The sequence below is a fragment of the Myotis lucifugus genome, unplaced genomic scaffold (assembly GCF_000147115.1).
Source record: "Myotis lucifugus unplaced genomic scaffold, Myoluc2.0 scaffold_108, whole genome shotgun sequence".
Taxonomy (NCBI): domain Eukaryota; kingdom Metazoa; phylum Chordata; class Mammalia; order Chiroptera; family Vespertilionidae; genus Myotis; species Myotis lucifugus.
Genome location: NW_005871156.1, coordinates 1676804 through 1694756, shown reverse-complemented (window position 1 = coordinate 1694756; position 17953 = coordinate 1676804). Strand labels below are relative to the sequence as shown.

At 45.5% G+C, this 17953-nt stretch overlaps 1 protein-coding gene across 1 annotated transcript; it reads left to right on the top strand.

Annotated features, from left to right (window-relative positions):
- The first annotated feature begins 1595 nt into the window (after positions 1–1595).
- PROKR1 (prokineticin receptor 1) lies at positions 1596–13232 on the top strand. Its single transcript, XM_023757459.1, has 2 exons — positions 1596–2227; positions 10927–13232. Exons 1-2 carry the CDS (start codon positions 1743–1745, stop codon positions 11621–11623), a joined length of 1182 nt encoding a protein of 393 aa, XP_023613227.1. The 5' UTR covers positions 1596–1742; the 3' UTR covers positions 11624–13232.
- The last annotated feature ends 4721 nt before the right edge of the window (positions 13233–17953 follow it).

Sequence of the window (17953 nt, the reverse complement as noted above, 5' to 3'; positions counted from 1 at the left end):
ACCCTGCCCCACAAGAAGTTTTAAAAACCTGCCTTTGAGCCTTCTGGCTGACATGCATTTGGGGTACCCTACCCTCAGAGGTGGCACGCCTCCAAGACACAGGGTCTGCAAGGGGTATGGAGAATCCCACCTGGATTGCAGCCGTACTTGTCTGGGCTACGAGCCTGGTCCCTGGGACCTTTCAGCTCCTCACACCTGACAGGGCCAGAGGGCAAGGCCTGAGGGACAGGACTGAAGGCTCAGAGGAAGGAAAAAAAACCCCCTGAGAAACGTGGGGGGGGGGGGGCGGAGAGTGGGGGGGAAGGAACTGGGGAGAGAGGCAAGAATGGGGCTAAACTTAATTGGGGATACAGAGGAACTTTAACCCTGGTTCCCCTAAAGACAAGCTCAGATGTCTCATCTTTGAGGAATTGGGCAGCAGGCTTTCCTGGGGTCCGAAGGGTCTCCCTTTTCCAGGAACCTCAGGTTTTCCATATCTTCTCTCTGGCTTTCCTGACATTTCCAGGGCTCCCCAGGCCCCAGCCCTCCCTTTACACCCCAGCAACCTGGTCTGATGTTTTCAAGCCTGTGAAGGACTGGGACTAGGGGAGAGGGCCGGGGACAGGGGACTTCCTGTTGTTCTCTGTCCCCAGCAGCGCAGAGGACAGCCCCTCCCCTCTCCCCTCTCCCTCTCCCATCTCAGCCCTGTTATGTGGTGTGATGGGGTCATCCAGGTTAGGATTTCCCTCCCCTTCTTTGCAGCTGACTGGGAGGCCTGAGCACTCGATAGTCATTCCTTGTAGTTCTAGGGTGTAACACCCTCCTTCTCCAAGGACCTCCTTGCTTTACAGACATTATTGATCTCCTGCCTGGAGGATGCTGAAACTCTGAGTGTTTAAGCTATTTGCCTCAGGACACACACCAGCCACGGAAAGCATTTTGCTCCAGAGCCCCCTTCCTAAGCCATTCAGCGCTTAGGCTGTGACTTTTTCCCTATGGCCTCTGCCTGGGGTCGAGCCTTGGTAAAGACTGTGGGTGGCTTGTAGGGTCACCGCAGACTTGTATGTTGGACAGCAAGCCCAGTGAGGAGTGGGGAGGGTGGCTGCTAGGAGGCTCTGTGATTTTAGAGCAATGTTTTGCCAGAAGGAGAGAGACCAACTCCTGGAGAGCAGACAGGGTTGTCTCAAAGCCCTCTGTCTTCGATTGTATTCGGAATCACTTCTTTTAAGCAACAGAATGGGACAATTCCACAAGGACAAAGTCCAGGCTGTCAGGACAGGAAATGGAGTTTGGAGCAGGTCACTTTCCTTCTCTTCAGCCTCCCAACTTTGGTCCCTGAGAAAAAGTGTAACAGTTCAGAGTCTTCAGTGGAAGGGAAATAAACAGAGGCAGTGCTGATGGTCTCTACAGCAATCCAATCTTCCCTGAATGAATGGGTATGTGGTTGATAAATTTCTTTTCTCTCACTGTTTTATTTTTTTATTTCCACTCCATCACCCAATGTTCACTCTGAGCAGGTGGCTAATGGATCTGCTTAGGTTACAGGATGGTTTTAAATTTGGCCAGATTCACTCAGCTGTATAGCCAACTATTTTTTATGTCCTTTAAAGGCTTAGGATGGAGCTGAACCCCAAAGATGCTGGCAGGGACACTCTGACTCATTAAGACAGAACCGAGTGTCAGCAGAGAGAGAAGACACCGGCTTCCCAGGCCTCATCCCAGAGGAATTCCCAGCTGTGTTGCTCCAGGCATCACCTGGCCAAATGGAGATCACCCTGGGAGTCATGGATGAGAATGCCACCAACATCTCCACTGGCTTCCTTTCCATGCTTGACCCCCACGGAGCCCAGGCTGCTTCCTTCCCATTTAACTTCAGCTATGGCGACTATGATATGCCCTTGGATGAAGATGAGGATGTAACCGATTCTCTGACTTTTTTTGCTGCCAAGATTGTCATTGGCATGGCCCTGGTGGGCATCATGCTGGTCTGCGGCATTGGCAACTTCATCTTCATTGCTGCCCTGGCCCGCTACAAAAAGCTCCGCAACCTCACCAACCTACTCATTGCCAACTTGGCCATCTCTGATTTCCTGGTGGCCATTGTCTGCTGCCCCTTTGAGATGGACTACTACGTGGTGCGCCAGCTCTCCTGGGAGCATGGCCACATCCTGTGCGCCTCCGTCAACTACCTGCGTACTGTCTCTCTCTACGTCTCCACCAATGCTTTGCTGGCTATCGCCATCGACAGGTGAGTAAGGGGACGGTGGGGACAACGAAGGAAGGGGCATTGGAACTGTTAGTCGCAATTATAATTAATGAGAGATATCTGTATTCACCATAGATGTGGATATATAAGGGCTCAAAAGTTGGCCCCATGGCTTCTTGGCCTTTTTGCTAAGATCAAGTGTAGCTCATTGACTGACAGTGAGAAGGGTTCTAGATTTCCAGCTTTGGGCAGGCAGGAGGTAGCAGAGCCCCAATGAGTTGGGCAGTGGGAAGGCTTTGGATCCCTCTGCAATGGTTATGCTCCCTGATGTTGTATCTGTTCAAGGTCTAGAGCAGGGGTGGGCAAACTTTTTGACTCGAGGGCTACAATGGGTTCTTAAACTGGACTGGAGGGCCGGAACAAAAGCATGGATGGAGTGTTTGTGTGAACTAATATAAATTCAAAGTAAACATCATTACATAAAAGGGTACGGTCTTTTTTTTTTTTTAGTTTTATTCATTTCAAACGGGCCGTAGTTTGCCCACGGCTGGTCTAGAGAGAGACAGGTAGTAGGTGTGGAGGGACAAGGTTAAACGCTAGGCAGGTAACTCTTGAGTCAACTTGGAAATCTTGACGGAGGTTTGTCTTATTAAGACTTACTCTACTGAAACATGAACTATCCAGCCCCACCAGCACCAGTTGATTTTACAATAAGATTGAGGGATTTGTTTTGAAAAACAAACAAACTAACTAAAAAAAAAACCCAAAAGAAAACATATGCTTATTTATTCTTAGTTGTTGCATTAGTCTGTTTGCCCCTCTTCATACATTTGCATGCAGCAGCATAGAAGACCTATTTCTAGTGAAGGTAAATAAAATCAGTGAGATCAGTGCAAATCTCTCTGATGTTATGCTTAGTCTTTTCATTTAGTATAATCACCTATGCTAATGACCAGGGTGGTTTCTGGTTCCCTCAGGACCTTTGCAAGCTCCTCTGCCGAAAGCTGGACTCTAATTACAAAACACCTTGTTACAGTGTAGAGACAGTTACCTTGAGGGTCAAATCAGGCCTCCGTGTACTTGAATCTGAACAGCCCGTCTCTCTCCCTTAACCCAGAAAGCCTGAAGCACACATGTTCTCCCTGTTCCATGGCCTCGGGGCTCTGGTGGAGTTCAGCCTGTCTCTCATAGTCAGAACAATGTTCCAGGAGGCAGCACAGCAAATAGAGCCTGTTTTCTGGAGCCATAGGCAGGACAAGCAGGGATACAGTGACCTGGAAAGAGACCACTCCTGAGAAAAGGGGGTTAAAGGGAACCAGGCTTTAAAGCCACGGAGGGGTGGAGCCTTGGGAAGGATGATGTCAGGGAGTTAGAAGTTTAAATAGCCCTTGGTCCGCACCCATAGAAGGTGCTTAGAGGGTCATCCCTGCAGAGGGCTACTTCTTGGCCAAGGTCTTCCACATGAGTCACAGAGCCCCACAGTATATTGTCCATCCAGAGATGGACCCTGAGTGGACCTACAGAAGGAGCAGGAGGGAGAAATCAAGCTGGGTATCTGCCCCTTAAGTCCCCTTCATAGCTGTCGAAGAAAGCTCCAGGGACCTTATCTTTGACCTTTTCTACAAGTAGAAGCTACCACCACCTCTCTTAGTACATCAACAGGACAAAGCATACAGGGTCATTTCCTGAAGTTTCATTCTAGCTAGACATCTTTCACAAGGGGTGTTCTCAGCCACTAACAGCGGTGTGTGTGTGTGTGTGTGTGTGTGTGTGACCTGCTGTCTGGGTGAAATCCATTTCACCATGTGGGGGTCCACTTGTCGAAAGGTGTAACACTGTAGTGGGGAGTGGCTTCAAGGACAAGGACAAATTCATGGGAATTGGGTTATTTTGAACATATAAGAGGAGAGATCTATGTTGATCTACTGAACTCCTACAAGTCCTTATCCTACTTTCATACTAAACTCTGCCTGTCTGAAATACTGCAGGCATTTCCCTGGCCGTGTGAGTTTATATAATGCAATTTAAATACAATAAGAAAGATTAATCGTGGAACCTGCACAGCATCATAGAGACTGCTGTTGTTCAGAATGGAGTCGTGAGTGAAAACTTGCACCCAGACATTGGAGGAAAGCATTGTTTGCCTGCACAGGGCCATCCAACGGCCTTGGCCAACTAACTAGCTGTGCCAGAACATTAAGTTCTTTTATTGATGTTTGTAATCTTTGCTTCAAATCATTTTTATTTTCATGTGTCGTTACTATCTAATTTCAATTTAGTCGAAGACTTCATTGATTATTGTCTGGTCTCATGTGTTGTTCAGGATTTGATCAGATTTTCAGGTTTGATTTGTTTAGTTTTGGACAACTAATTTTTATCTTGATATAACAATATACCTACGGTTATAAAAGTACATTTTAAAAATGAAATTTCTATAGGAAAATAATGTTAGCAGTTATTCTGCCTGGGTTTAAATTCCTGTGGTACCACCTATTAACCTTATATTAATTATGACCTTACTCTTCCTCAGTTTTCTCATGTATAAAATGGGAATAATACGAAAACCTAATGTATTGGGTTGCCTTGAGGATTAAATTATATAATATATGTAATTGTTTGAACAATGTTTAAAACAGAATATTATAGTTCTTGAGTTAACCCTTAAAGGAATAACAACAAAAACACACACACAGATAAATGAATGAATATTTTTGATTGGTTAACCTCTTTGTTTTCATTGAAGTGATTGTTTTAATGATGTGATTTAAAAGATAATAATACAAGGTTTCTAAGAAACACTGCTATCAAGATATAGCAGAACAGAACGGTTACTCTTCTACCTGCCTGGACTTCTTTGTTTCTGTTATTGGTTCCTTGGTTTTCCAGGCATCTAAACTAGCAAGTCTCCTCTGTCCTGGCCACTCTCTCCCTTTCTCCAGCATTCGTTTCATTTCCAGGTCCTGCCAATACTTACCCCTCCCTCCCACCTATTCACTCAGGGCCGGACAATCATAGTCTCCTCTTGGCCTTCCATGTTTCTTGGCTCTGCTCTCTGCCAACCTACTCCCCTCATAATCCTCCCTAAACATTCATTCATTCATTCATTCATTCAAACAATGCATTTTTGTAGAACGACTGCATGTGACAGATACTATTCTAAGCATTGGGGATATGATGAATAAGAAAAAAAATTCTTTGCCCTCATGGAACTTACATCCATGGGATGGAGAGAGTTAGCAGTAAGGCACACAAACAAGAAAGGCATTTTGAGAGCATGAGAAATACTCTGAACAAAAACAAACACTAAAACATTGAGAGTGACCGAGGGTGGGAGACACCAGGTGTAGAGTCAGGAAAAGTGTGTCTAAGGGGAAGACTTTTGAACCTACCTCTGAAAGATGGCGGAGGAAAAAAAAAAAGCCAGCCCTGTGAAGACTGATAAAAAAGCATCCCAGATAAAGGGAATAATAAGTGCAAAGGCCCTGAACAGGAACAAACCTGATGGGTTCTAAGAACAAAGAGAAGGCCCCTGTGGCCTGAGGGAATAAAGCAAGACTGCAGCCAAATTAATCTTCTGTCTTGTATGTCTCCCCTCTCTGGCTCTAAAGACCTCAAAGAACTCATTGTCTACAACATATGCCTCAAACTCCTTCGCCTGCTCTTGAAACCTTCCATTATTGAGCCCAAGGCTGTCTCCCGGTCTCATGCTGGGTAAACACACTTATGTCCTTTTTTCCAAATAAGGTTACAATATTTTTGAGGGTTGCCGCCATGGTTGACTACATTTCTATTTGCTTGGTGCCAGGAACTATTGAGAGTGAAGTTTCACTAAAATCCTAGGTGCCCATAATTCACAGACAGCAAAAGCTTATAAAAGAAGTAAGACATGGTCCCTGCTCTCTGGAGCTCACCACCTAAAGTGGGAGAGGTGGGTGGGGAGTGAGGTGACACTTCTGAAACAGTTAAAGGATAAAGAATAAATTTTAAAAGAAATTTACAGAAGGGTGAGATCATCGTGTATCTGTGGAGTTAAAGGAGGTTTCATGGAAGAGGGGGACTTTTTAACTGGCTTTCAACAAATGGTGATCCGCAAAGTAGAGGAGAGGTTTTCCAAGAGGAACAGTGTTTACAACAGCCTAGAAGTGGGAAGGCTTGAGGCATGAGGTCCCTTGCAGAGGATGTAGGGCAGAGGCAAGGAACATTTGGAAAGTCAAGGATAAGGTCCTATTCCAGAAGATCTCAAAATCTAGACACAGGGAGTCAGATCTGATGGCAGCAGGAAACTGAAAAAGGTCATCAGAGGACCCCTGGCCCTCCAGATCTTGGTTTCTTTGATGTGGAGACACCTGTAGTGTCCTGGAGGTGTATCCTTCAGATCCCATAGCATGTGGGGCATTGTGGGACCCTTCCTTCTTTTACCCCAAATCCAGGGGAAACTGACCAGTCTGCCTGCCATTGTCAGCTCTCCTCTTCTGTCTGAATGAGGCCAGCTAAGGCATGAGTAATCATTCTCAGTCCCAGGTCCTACAAATGCTACCCGGTGAGATTATTGGTCAGAGCTGGCTGGCCCAAGGAGTAAGTCATGCAATCCCTGCCCATCCCATGACTGGCCTAGTAACTACTGCAACCTCCACTTCCATGGTTTGATCTGGGGCTGGGTCCTGGGAACAGAGAGGGAGCCCAAATGCTCTTTGTTTAATCACCCAGCCCACTATCACCAGACAATTACTGCCTGGACATTTCTTTGTCTATCAGCCTTCATTCTTTGTTGGTGCAAAGTGGATCTGGACCTGAGCCAGTGTAGTGGTAGACACACAGGGCAAGCCAAGGGCATACTCATAAGCTACCAATTGCTTGACTCCTTGGAACATCAATAAGTAAAAACCAATTGTGATGGAGAGAAAAGAGAAGGACTATTTGATGTCAGGAGAAGGGTAGGACGAAGGGATATTGCTTGCTTTGGTTGAAAAGGGTGGGGACAAATGGCGTATTTGAGAACCCACTGCATTTGGAGCAAGAGATGGATGGGTCTGCATCATGGTCCCGTCAATTTCCAGCTGTGTGGCTTTTGGCAGGTTATTTAGCCTCTCCAAATCTTAGTCTGCTTATCTGTAAAGTGGATATTTTTGCTCTCTTACCTACTCTACTGAGAAAGTGGATTTGAAAATGTTCTGTAAATTGTAAAAGCAAGTAGAGTTCTGAGTTTTGATCCTAGCATACCCAAGACTGGTGGCAATCCTTAAAGCAGTTTCTGCAATTTGCTTATTGGTAAATGTATTTGGACGGCCTCTTGCTCAATTCCTGGAACTAAGACTGTGGAGAGAGTTAGGGTGATGTCAGAGAAAGCCAGGATGAAAAAAACTATCAGATGGGTTGTCACAGATTACCTGAAGGTTAGTTTTGATATGAAAATAAGTAGAATCAGTAAAATATCCTATCTAATAAAAGACAAAAAGGGTAATTGACCATACCTCTGCTACGTTTCCCATTGGCTAATCAGCGAGATATGCAAATTAACTGCCAACAAAGATGGCGGCCGGCAGCCACGCAGCTGAAGTGAGCAGGAGGTTTTGCTTGCTCCAGTGATGGAGGAAGCCAAGGTTCCCCGCCTGCCGCGGCCCAGCTCTAAGCTCCAAAAGCAACAGCTCCGAAAGCAACAAAGTTTCAATTATAGAAGCTAAACAAACCCCAGATACCTTCTTTCAGCCAGCCGCGGCCACAGAGCTGGGAGCGTCAGTGACGGCAACAGAGTTTCAATTATAGAAGGTAAATAAATCCCAGAATAAAAAAAGAAAAAGAAAAAAAGGAGAGGCTGGGAGCTTCAGTCGCAGGCCAGCCTGAAAACGGCCTTCAGCCTCTCACCCAGACTGGCCAGGCACCCCAGTGGGGACTCCCACCCTGAAGGGGGTGTGGCCAGCCTGAAAACAGCCATCAGCCCCTCATCCAGGCTGGCCAGGCACCCCAGTGGGGACCCCCACCCTGAAGGGGGTGTGACCAGCTGCAAACAGCCATCAGCCCCTCACCCAGGCTGGCCAGGCACCCAAGCGGGACCCCTACCCTGAAGGGGGTGTGTCCAGCTGCAAACAGCCATCAGCCCCTCACCTAGGCTGGCCAGGCACCCCAGCGAGACCCCCACCCTGATCCGGGACACCCTTCAGGGCAAACCAGCCTGCCCCCACCCATTCACCAGGCCTCCATCCTATATAGTAAAAGAGTAATATGCAAACTGACCCTAACAGCAGAAAGACTGGGAATGACTGGTCACTATGACACACACTGACCACCAGGGGGCAGACGCTCAAGACAGGAGCTGCCCTCTAGTGGTCAATGCGCTCCCACATGGGGGAGCTCTGCTCAACCACAAGCCAGGCTGATGGCTGCCAGTACAGCAGTGGTGGTGGGAGCCTCTCCTGCCTCCTCAGCAGCGCTAAGGATGTCTGACTGCAGCTTAGGCCTGCTCCCCACTGGCAAGTGGACATCCCCCGAGGGCTGCCAGCCTGCCAGAGGGATGTCTGATTGCCAGCTTAGGCCCAATCCCCCGGGGAGCAGGCCTAAGCCAGCAGGTGGTCATCCCCCGAGGGCAGACTGCGAGAGGGCACAGGCCGGGCTGAGGGACCCTCCCTCCCTCCCCCCCCCCCAGTGCACAAATTTTTGTGCACTGGGCCTCTAGTATCCAATAAAATGGAAAGTAGTAGAGAACTTTCACATGCAGTATTTGGCAAAAACAGGTGAAAGAAAATTGCTATGTATACAGAATAGCTCTGAAAAAATACATTCTAGGATGCTAATAGTGCCTTGTGTATTAATAGCTTATTGTTGTTTATATGCAGTGCTTGTTTGGATCTTACAGTTTCTCTGTGAGGTTGTTGAGGCAGGTAATATCCCTATGCTACAGATGAGGAAATTGAGCCCACAGGGCTAAGAAAAATGGCTCAAATTCACATAACAAGTTTGTGGCAAAGCTGGGACTAGATTCTTGGTCTTCTGACTCCTAGATCAGCATTCTCTCCTACTTATTGAAAAAACACTTTGGCTTTGAAACATTATAAAGATGTAGGAAGTTACTATTGGGAAAAGAAGGAATAGAATTATATAGTGAAAATTCATATACTACACATGTATGAATATAGAAATATTCTTTGACAAAGTAATCAATGAAACATGGTGGTGTAGACAGAGAGGGAGAGAGCTAGTGAGAGCAAAAACACTAAGTTCCTAGTTTTTGCTATGAGTCAGAGCAAGTTCGGTGCACTCATTGTAGGAGCGCCATGGCTTTTGGGAAGGACCCATACATGTTTACTGACAAAAGCACTGCCAACACCCTGCAGACACTGCATTTCACCCTTCAGCACTAGGAGGTTGGTGAGAGTGCCAACGATTGTTGCTGGTGGTGGAGCATGTCAAGCAGACAGCTGGGTGTCCAGAGGGTGGACTCAACCTTTCCAACTTCATCTAATATCTGGAAGCCATAAGACAGCAGGAGTCTCACTCCAGTTAACTCTCCAAATGACACACTCCACAGAGCTGGCTACTTGGGTTGGGGGGCGTAGGACAGAAACAGCAGTATTATAATCAGAAGAAAAAAATAAGAATGAACCTCCTCTTCCGATCAAATTTCCAAGAAAGATGAACTCAAAAAGATTGGTTTCAAAAAACAGAATTGGTTTGGCTTTCTTCCCGGCCCCTGTCACATTTGTTCTTGGCTCTACCTGGAATAAGCTGTAGGCAAGTGAGGATGTGTTTATTTCCAATGTTGATTAGTCATTCCCTCCCACTTCACTTCCTATCTTTCTCTCCTCCAATGTCCATCCCCTGCGAGATCGGAAAGCCTTCCAGGAAATCAAAGCTCCTGCATAAGTATGTGCACTCACCCTGGGAAGGAGGCTTTCATGCAGCACAAATGACTCACAACCCCCAGAAAGTGCTCTGTCTTTGCTCCTGGACCTCTGTGGTAACAACAGGGGGGGGGGGGGGGGGCGGGGGGTGGTTGCGGGGGGAGAGAACAAAAGCAATATCTTTTTCTATCTGGTGCTTTGTGGTTAAAAAAAGATACATTCATGTATATTTTCAATTGATTTTCTCATCCATCATGTCAGATAGGGTTAAATGTTTTCTACCAAGGGTCCTACAGTATATGACTTTGAGAAAGCCACTCATCTCTCTCTGGCCTCTATTTTTCCACCTGGAAAGTAAAACAAATGATCACATGTATTCCTTCCCCTTTGCATGAAGAGCCAATGGTTTAAAAATGTGGAATGAAGACACAACTTTGCCCACTGCTTCCACTGGAAGGAGCAAGTTCTCCCAATAAGTCTTTGGATCTATCAGGCCCTTTTAGCTCTAAACTCTGGGTTAATTAGAATGAATGATCCTGAAGACAGGAAGGACCTGGGAATCATGCCAGGCTAGAAACGGATGGGAGGCGTTATTACTACATTTAATAGTAATAGTTACCATTTATTGAGTATATGCCAGGAATTGTGTATACATTAGCATATTTCATCCTTAAAAACAAAAACATTTGCAGATAAGGAAACTGCGATTCAGAGAGATGAAACAAAACTTGCTTGCAGTTACAACAGCTGGTAAGGGGTGGAACGGGGGTCCGAATTCAAGCCTGCCTCTCTGGAAAGCCCCTATACCATTTTGTTTCCCCTCCACATACCCCATTCGGTGGTCAAGATCTCGTCATCGGGCACTTTCTTGGCACAGCGGCTGACCTGTTTGCGTTCTTGTCCTAGATACCTGGTCATCGTCCACCCGCTGCGGCCCCGGATGAAGTATCAGACAGCCACGGGCTGGATCGCCCTGGTGTGGGCGGTGTCCGTCCTCATCGCCATCCCCTCCGCCTACTTCACCACGGAAACGGTTCTCATCATCGTCAAGAACCAGAAGAAGATCTTCTGCGGCCAGATCTGGCCGGTGGACCAGCAGCTCTACTACAAGTCCTACTTCCTCTTCATCCTCGGCCTGGAGTTCGTGGGCCCCGTGGCCGTCATGACGCTGTGCTACGCCCGCATCTCGCGGGAACTCTGGTTCAAGGCCGTGCCCGGTTTCCAGACGGAGCAGATCCGGAAGCGCCTGCGCTGCCGCCGGAAGACGGTGCTGGTGCTCATGGGCATCCTCACCGCCTACGTGCTGTGCTGGGCCCCCTTCTACGGCTTCACCGTGGTGCGCGACTTCTTCCCCGCCGTGTTCGTGAAGGAGAAGCACTACCTCACGGCCTTCTACATCGTCGAGTGCATCGCCATGAGCAACAGCATGATCAACACCCTGTGCTTCGTGACGGTCAAGAACAACACCATCAAGTACCTCAAGAGGATCGTGCAGCTGCACTGGAAGTCGTCCTCCAACGGCAGCAAGTCCAGCGCGGACCTCGATCTCAAAACCACGGGGGTGCCTGCCACCGAAGAGGTGGACTGCATCAGGCTGAAGTAACCCGAGGGCCTTTAAACGTGTAAACGGGCCTTTGGGACACTGGCCCGTGTACTTCGATGCACACCGTCAACCCCAAGAACTCTTGGTCTGCCGCAGAGGGCCGAGTACATGGACGACTATGTGAGCATGGTGTCCCAGGGGCTCAGATTTTCTAACACTCGTGTGATGAGACACCATCACCAGTGGCTGACGTTCACTGAACGTCTCATTTGTGCAAAGAGGAGGCACTGGTAAAACCCGTATATGTTGATGCCACTGAATGGCCCCAAAGGAGTAGGGATTAAACCAAGAAAACATTTGAGCATGGACAGCCTGGTGTAAGGCGGCTGCAGAGGGGACCTGAGTAGGCATCTATACTGGTACATGTGTTTGTGGGGTGAGGGTCTCTCTGGACAATCTCGGCGACTCATCAGACACTGATGTAACCCATTTCTACAACTATTTTTAGGCTTGACTTCACTCCTGATGTTTGTGCGGTTGGAGTAAGACTACAGACAGCCTCCCAGTTCTGTCCTCAGCCCTTCTCACTCCTGGTCCCCACACTCACTGTGAGGAGCCTTACAGGCATGCACACGGGACTGCAGTATACATGGCAAGTTCTATCCAGATCCTCTTGCCCCATGTTGCCCCATGGCGGCGCCTCAGGCTCAGGGCCCATATGTAGTGAAGCTCATGATTATAAGGATGGATCCTGGGAAGAGGCCACGGAGACCCCGGAGACTATGGGGACAGGGAATCATGAGGTCTGGGTACCTGGAGCAAGTCAAGAGGGGAACAGCTAGACTCAGGATGGGTATGTCCCCTTGGATCCATGGCCTTCTCTCCCTCAATGGGAGGGGTCCAGGCAGAGGACCCCTGAAAGTGTGGGGGGCTCAGGGAAGGGGTTCAGGGTCTCTTGGTCTTAGGGTGATACTGCTTCCACCTCTCAGTTATTCTGATTTGGACCAGTTAGACTTCTCCTTACGTCCTTCTCATGTCTCCATGCTTGTGACGCATAGACTCTTTGAAAGGAGACACACACCTCATGAATGTGGCTGTCAGCCATTTTTTTCATTCACACCAGCTTTCACCCTTACTGGTACGATTTAAGGGCAAGATGTCTTTGTCCCTGGTGCCTGAATCCCATCATCGGCATTATTCCTTTGGATTAAAGCTTGATGCTCTTTTTAAAATGGAGGCACTTTCTGGAGGCATAACCCATCACATTTCCATTCCTCAGTGCACATGAAGTCATGCAATCCAGTGGCAGGTGATGAAGCTCAGTGGTAGGGCCCTGGGTACCTAGGAAAGAAAGGGACATACAAATGGTGGTGGGGGAGGGTCAGCTAACAATGAGCTTCAGTGATTCTACGGGCTCCCTGAGCGCTTGTCCCACTTCCCAATCACCTCCTTAGTTCAGTGTTTTGAATATTGGAATGTGGAGTTTTTGAACCAAAAGATCTGATCCAGCCTTGGCTTTGTCGCCTCTGTGACCCTGGGTAAAGCCTCTTGCAGGGGATGAAGGTAGCTACTGAGGAGGTGGTTGTGAATAGCCAATGAGATAATATGTGGAAAAACTCTTTCAACCACACAACTAATCAAAAGCGAGACTAATAACTGTGTGTAATGTGCCTGGTAAGCTCGACTTATGTATCTAGAAACCTCACCACCTTCCCCTTTCGCTCTCCTTTGTATAAATTCTTCCCTTACACCTCTCAGCAGTGCTGTATGCATCATGTTCTTAATAAGTTGGTACAATAAGGCAGTGAAAGCTGGTGGCGGAAGTATAAAAGGACATGGTAGATCGGTTTCCAGTCAGAAGACAAGCTCAGGGTTTTAGAATAAAAGCATCTTTATGATCATGGAAGTGCTGACCATCTTCCTATGCCTGTTCCCCAGCCAGCATGAATCTGGGCAATGTGGTATTTGTTTCTCAGTCTGTTTTTTATTTTCATGAGGGTGTATAGCTATAGAATGGACTTGTCCTTTTCTTCTTAAATAATTCTAGAGCAACACATTTATAATGCTATTTAAGTGAAACCTGTGTTGTGCATCTCCCCCTCCAAAATAGTCAACTCTTAATTTTTTGTAGCAAAGTTTATTATTTATAGTCATTTTATTTCTCTGGAAGATACATTCTAAAAAGCTATTATTTTTCCATTCATCATCCAGCATATTTACCGTTTAATCAGAATACTCTCGGAGAGAAAAGAAACTAATTAAAATGCTAGCCTAAATCCAATATGCCTTGGAAGGCAATCCTTACTTTTTATTAAATCACATATTGCATTATTAAATCAGGAAAGTTAGTTTTTACACTAAAAGTAATAAAATTATATCATTTGCTGTCAATATGTTCACCTTTCCATTAAGAATGCTAAACAGCAGTTGGCTGTATTAAATAGGAACTTTTTAGATGTGACAACCAAACTTCTTTTGACTTTTCAGCCCTGGTCCTGGGTGCCAACAGCTGGGGGAAGGAAGGCCTACTCTTGTACGAATTTCGTGCATTGGGCCTCTAGTATGCATGTAAGTTCCTTAGCCACTTGTGTTTTTTTACACAGATCATCACAGGGATTTTGTGACATTTTTTAGAGGTCATGAGTCATAAATCCACAGATTCTAGTTTTATTTAACATCAGTAATCCTGAAAGAGGGATATTCTGCTAAGAGGATTTCACCAATAAGAACTCTTCATATAATTTCATTAGTCTATTCCAGATCAGTGATCAACAGGTTTACAAGGGGATTAGATTGGGCACCTGCCTTCTTCTCCTCACATAAACTCAGCAGTTGAAGTCTTTGGAGTGGATGAAAAATTGAAAGGACAGGCTCTATAGAAAAAAGTAGAATGGCCATTGAGAAACAAGAGAAAGAGGAACCAGGAAGGGAAAGAGATTAAAGAATATTTTAGAGAAGAAGAATGAATGTAGTATAGCTAGTAAATTTAGCTTACTTCCTCTCCCCAGTACCCTCTTTTTTCTTAGTAGGAGAACCAAATTATTACCTCAGAGTAATAACTATATTTCACAGGCTCCCTTGCAGCTAAGAGGACCATGCCAATAAAACCTAGGAGGAAATTTATGAAAATATGAAACTTCCCTAAAAAGGAGGGAGTGCCTTTCTCTTTTCCTTTTACAATCCTATTGTTTAGAATGCAGCCATTTTGGACAATGGATACAAGGCTTGCACCATGGGGATGGTGGACCAGAGAGCTGGAAGGACAATGGGCCCATGATAACTCTGGGGTGTCCATACCAACATTGGACAAGCTGTCTCCACACTTCTCCTAAGTGAGATAAAAATAAACTTCCATCCAATTTCAGTCACTGGTGAAAGAGTTCTATTCCTACCTACCCGGGCACCTAGAATGGCAGTAACAGCTCACTTCGACAACATTTTGTCTTCCACATAATCCTCATGTTTTCAACAAAGGTTATATTGTCAAACTACATGAACAGGACATCAATGTTCTCCAGCATATTAGTACTTTAATAAAAATTTAATCTGAACAATTCCAGTTTACTCTCTATCACATCTATGAGGAAATATTTTTAAACCTGAACTTAAGGCGAATCCTCTTTATAATAGGCAAGTTTTTCTTTTTATGAATATGAATTGCTTAAATGTTTTTTCTTGATTTTATGACATGAATTATAGTAATATACTACATCATTAATTCTAGTTAATCAAGTGTCTGTGTACTATATTGAGTAGTTTAAAAGCATGATTTTATTTAATCTTCATAACCCAGTGAGTTGGGTAGTAATATTGTTTCTGAGGGTCACTGGTCTAGTATATAGTCAGCCCACCATTTAAAACCAAGCTTTTTTTTTATTTCAGAGTATGAGGTTAGTAGACTGTGCTATTCTGTAAGCATCGTGGGTCTCTTCCACCTTTGTATTTAAAGAGACAAGGTTAAGGATTGGAAGGGAAACCTCTGAATGATATAAAGATGAAACTACTCGATCCGGTCTTTACTTTATTCCATCTAAATCTACTAATGTGCAGAGGAGTGTTTGAGGACAAGGACTCTACCTTTTGGCTCCCTTGTCATCTGAGTTCTATCTAAGCACAAAGTTTTTGGGATTTTGCCCTTGACCTTACAGCTAAAATAAACAGGTAGGGCAGATGGAGCCAATAGAGCTGTCGGCTTCCAAACATCATTAGTTAGAAAAGACCCCAAATTGGTCACAACATGGGAGTTCTGAGGCTGTGGAGAGTAGAGAAGTGAGTACCTCTGTTTCACAATTGGGCTCTCTGAAATGCTAGTACTAGAAAGCTAAAATTAATAGATGATTTGTTGAGAGTAGGCTTGCAGAAACCCAGGGTACAACAGTTCTCAGTAAGAGGCATTAAACTATCCTGATAGCTATTTGACCTTTTGTTTAGGAAATGTGTTGGCCAGAGTTTTCCATGAATTTCAAGGAAGAACAGTTTGACCAGCAGTAAATAGTAAACAACGTAATGAGTACATTTTGTTTTTTAATAGTATTGAAAAAATACGGGACAAAGAAGGTCATCTTTATCTGGGCATACACAGAAACATAAAATTCTTGAATTAGGGTAGGCATTTGAATTTTGGTGTTTTTACTTTTAGACTCTACCAAGAAAAAAAAATGTCAAACTCTTAAAATGGCACTTTGTAAAATAAACCATACCTCATTCTAGGTGAACCTCCAGATATTTTTTAATAACTTTAAGATGCCTAGGAGGGTCTTCAGATAAAACATCCTCAGGAGTTAGTATGCAGCCTCCATCCACCCCATAGTCTTGCTGCCTTCTCAACTCTGTGCCCCTGACTCTGGATTCCCTCTGTTATTGGGTTGTAGGCTCCAGTCATCAACCCTGCACTGTCATGCTGAAGCAACTGCCAAATTCTTCCTTGGGAAAATGGCATTTTGGGGGAATGAGACTATTGTTTGTGATAAGATGAGATATTTGGACTACCACTAGATTTCTTGTCATTGTTCTCTCCACACTCCTTATTACAATGGAAATATTCCATGGGACTTGACAGCTTAAATGCTCTTCTCAGAAAAAACTCATGGTTTAAAGAAGATCCATCCTCCTCCTTGTCCTTAGGGCTTGGAGCTCAGACAAACCTGCCCATCTGTGAAAAGGGAGATCAACACTTTCGGTCTCTTCTTTCTTCAAAGAATTCCCTCTGAGCCACAGGTCAAGAACTGGAAAACTTAGCTCACTTGGAACTGAGAATGCTTCTCTCTTGGTGTGTCTCTGTGGAAGCATTTTTATTAGCTTGCAGGTAACAAGCAGGGACAGTGCTGGCTTATTTACATACTTAGCTAATAGAAGTGCTATTGTTGCTCCCCTTCCCTGCTCGAGGCTGTGCCAGAACTAAGACAGCATTAGGGCTCACAGAAAATATCTCAGAGCACACTGTTCAGCCCAGATATTATGTTTGCAGCTAGCTACCCCCATCCGGTGCTATGGGAGTAAAAAAATGAAACCAAATTTCCTTTGCTTTGTACAAATGTTTCCTTTATTATCTTGCAGACTGAAAACCAAGGCATTCTATAAAAACAGTCATTGTAGCTGCGTGATTGTTTTTACCATCCAATATAACCCTGCATTAATTATTTAACAAATATCTATTTCATGCTTACTCTGTACCAGTACCATGTAGGAGTTTGGGATTCAACAGTGAACAAGACAAAGTTCCAGTGTTTGTGGAGTTTATAGTCTGGATCAATCAACCAAACAAAGAAGAGCACATCCATAAACATCCTATATAATAAAAAGGTTAATATACAAATTGTCCCCTCAACCCAGAGTTCGACTGGGAGTTTGACCAGGGGGTGGCATCGGCCAGCCGACTGCCCTTGGCCCCTTCCCCTGGCTGGCCCGGCCCAATCGGCCCAGCCCAATCACACCAATCGGGGCGGGGCTGTCGGACACCACCCATGCACGAATTCGTGCACCGGGCCTCTAGTATAACTTCTGATAGTGATACATTTTATGAGAAAAAAAAGCAGGATAAAGGCCCAGCAGGCAACAATTCTTGGCATAAAGCAGAAAGAAATTGCAGGTGGCTTAAGTTGGGAGGTCAGGGACTACTTGGCTTCTTGGAGACTTGAAATTAAGAAACCAGTTCTGCAAAGATCTGAGACAAGAGCTTTACAAGCAGAGGAACCAGCAAATGCAAAGGCCCTGAGGCAGAAGCAAGTTTGGTGAGATGAAAAACAGCAGGTATGGCTGGAGTTGACATTGGTGAGAAGGCTACACACCAGACCATGTAAGACCTCACAGGCCATGGTAAAGTGAGGGAATTTTCTTCTAAATGTGAGGGGAGTTTGTTGGAGAGTTTTAAGCAAGGAATTAATGTGGCTC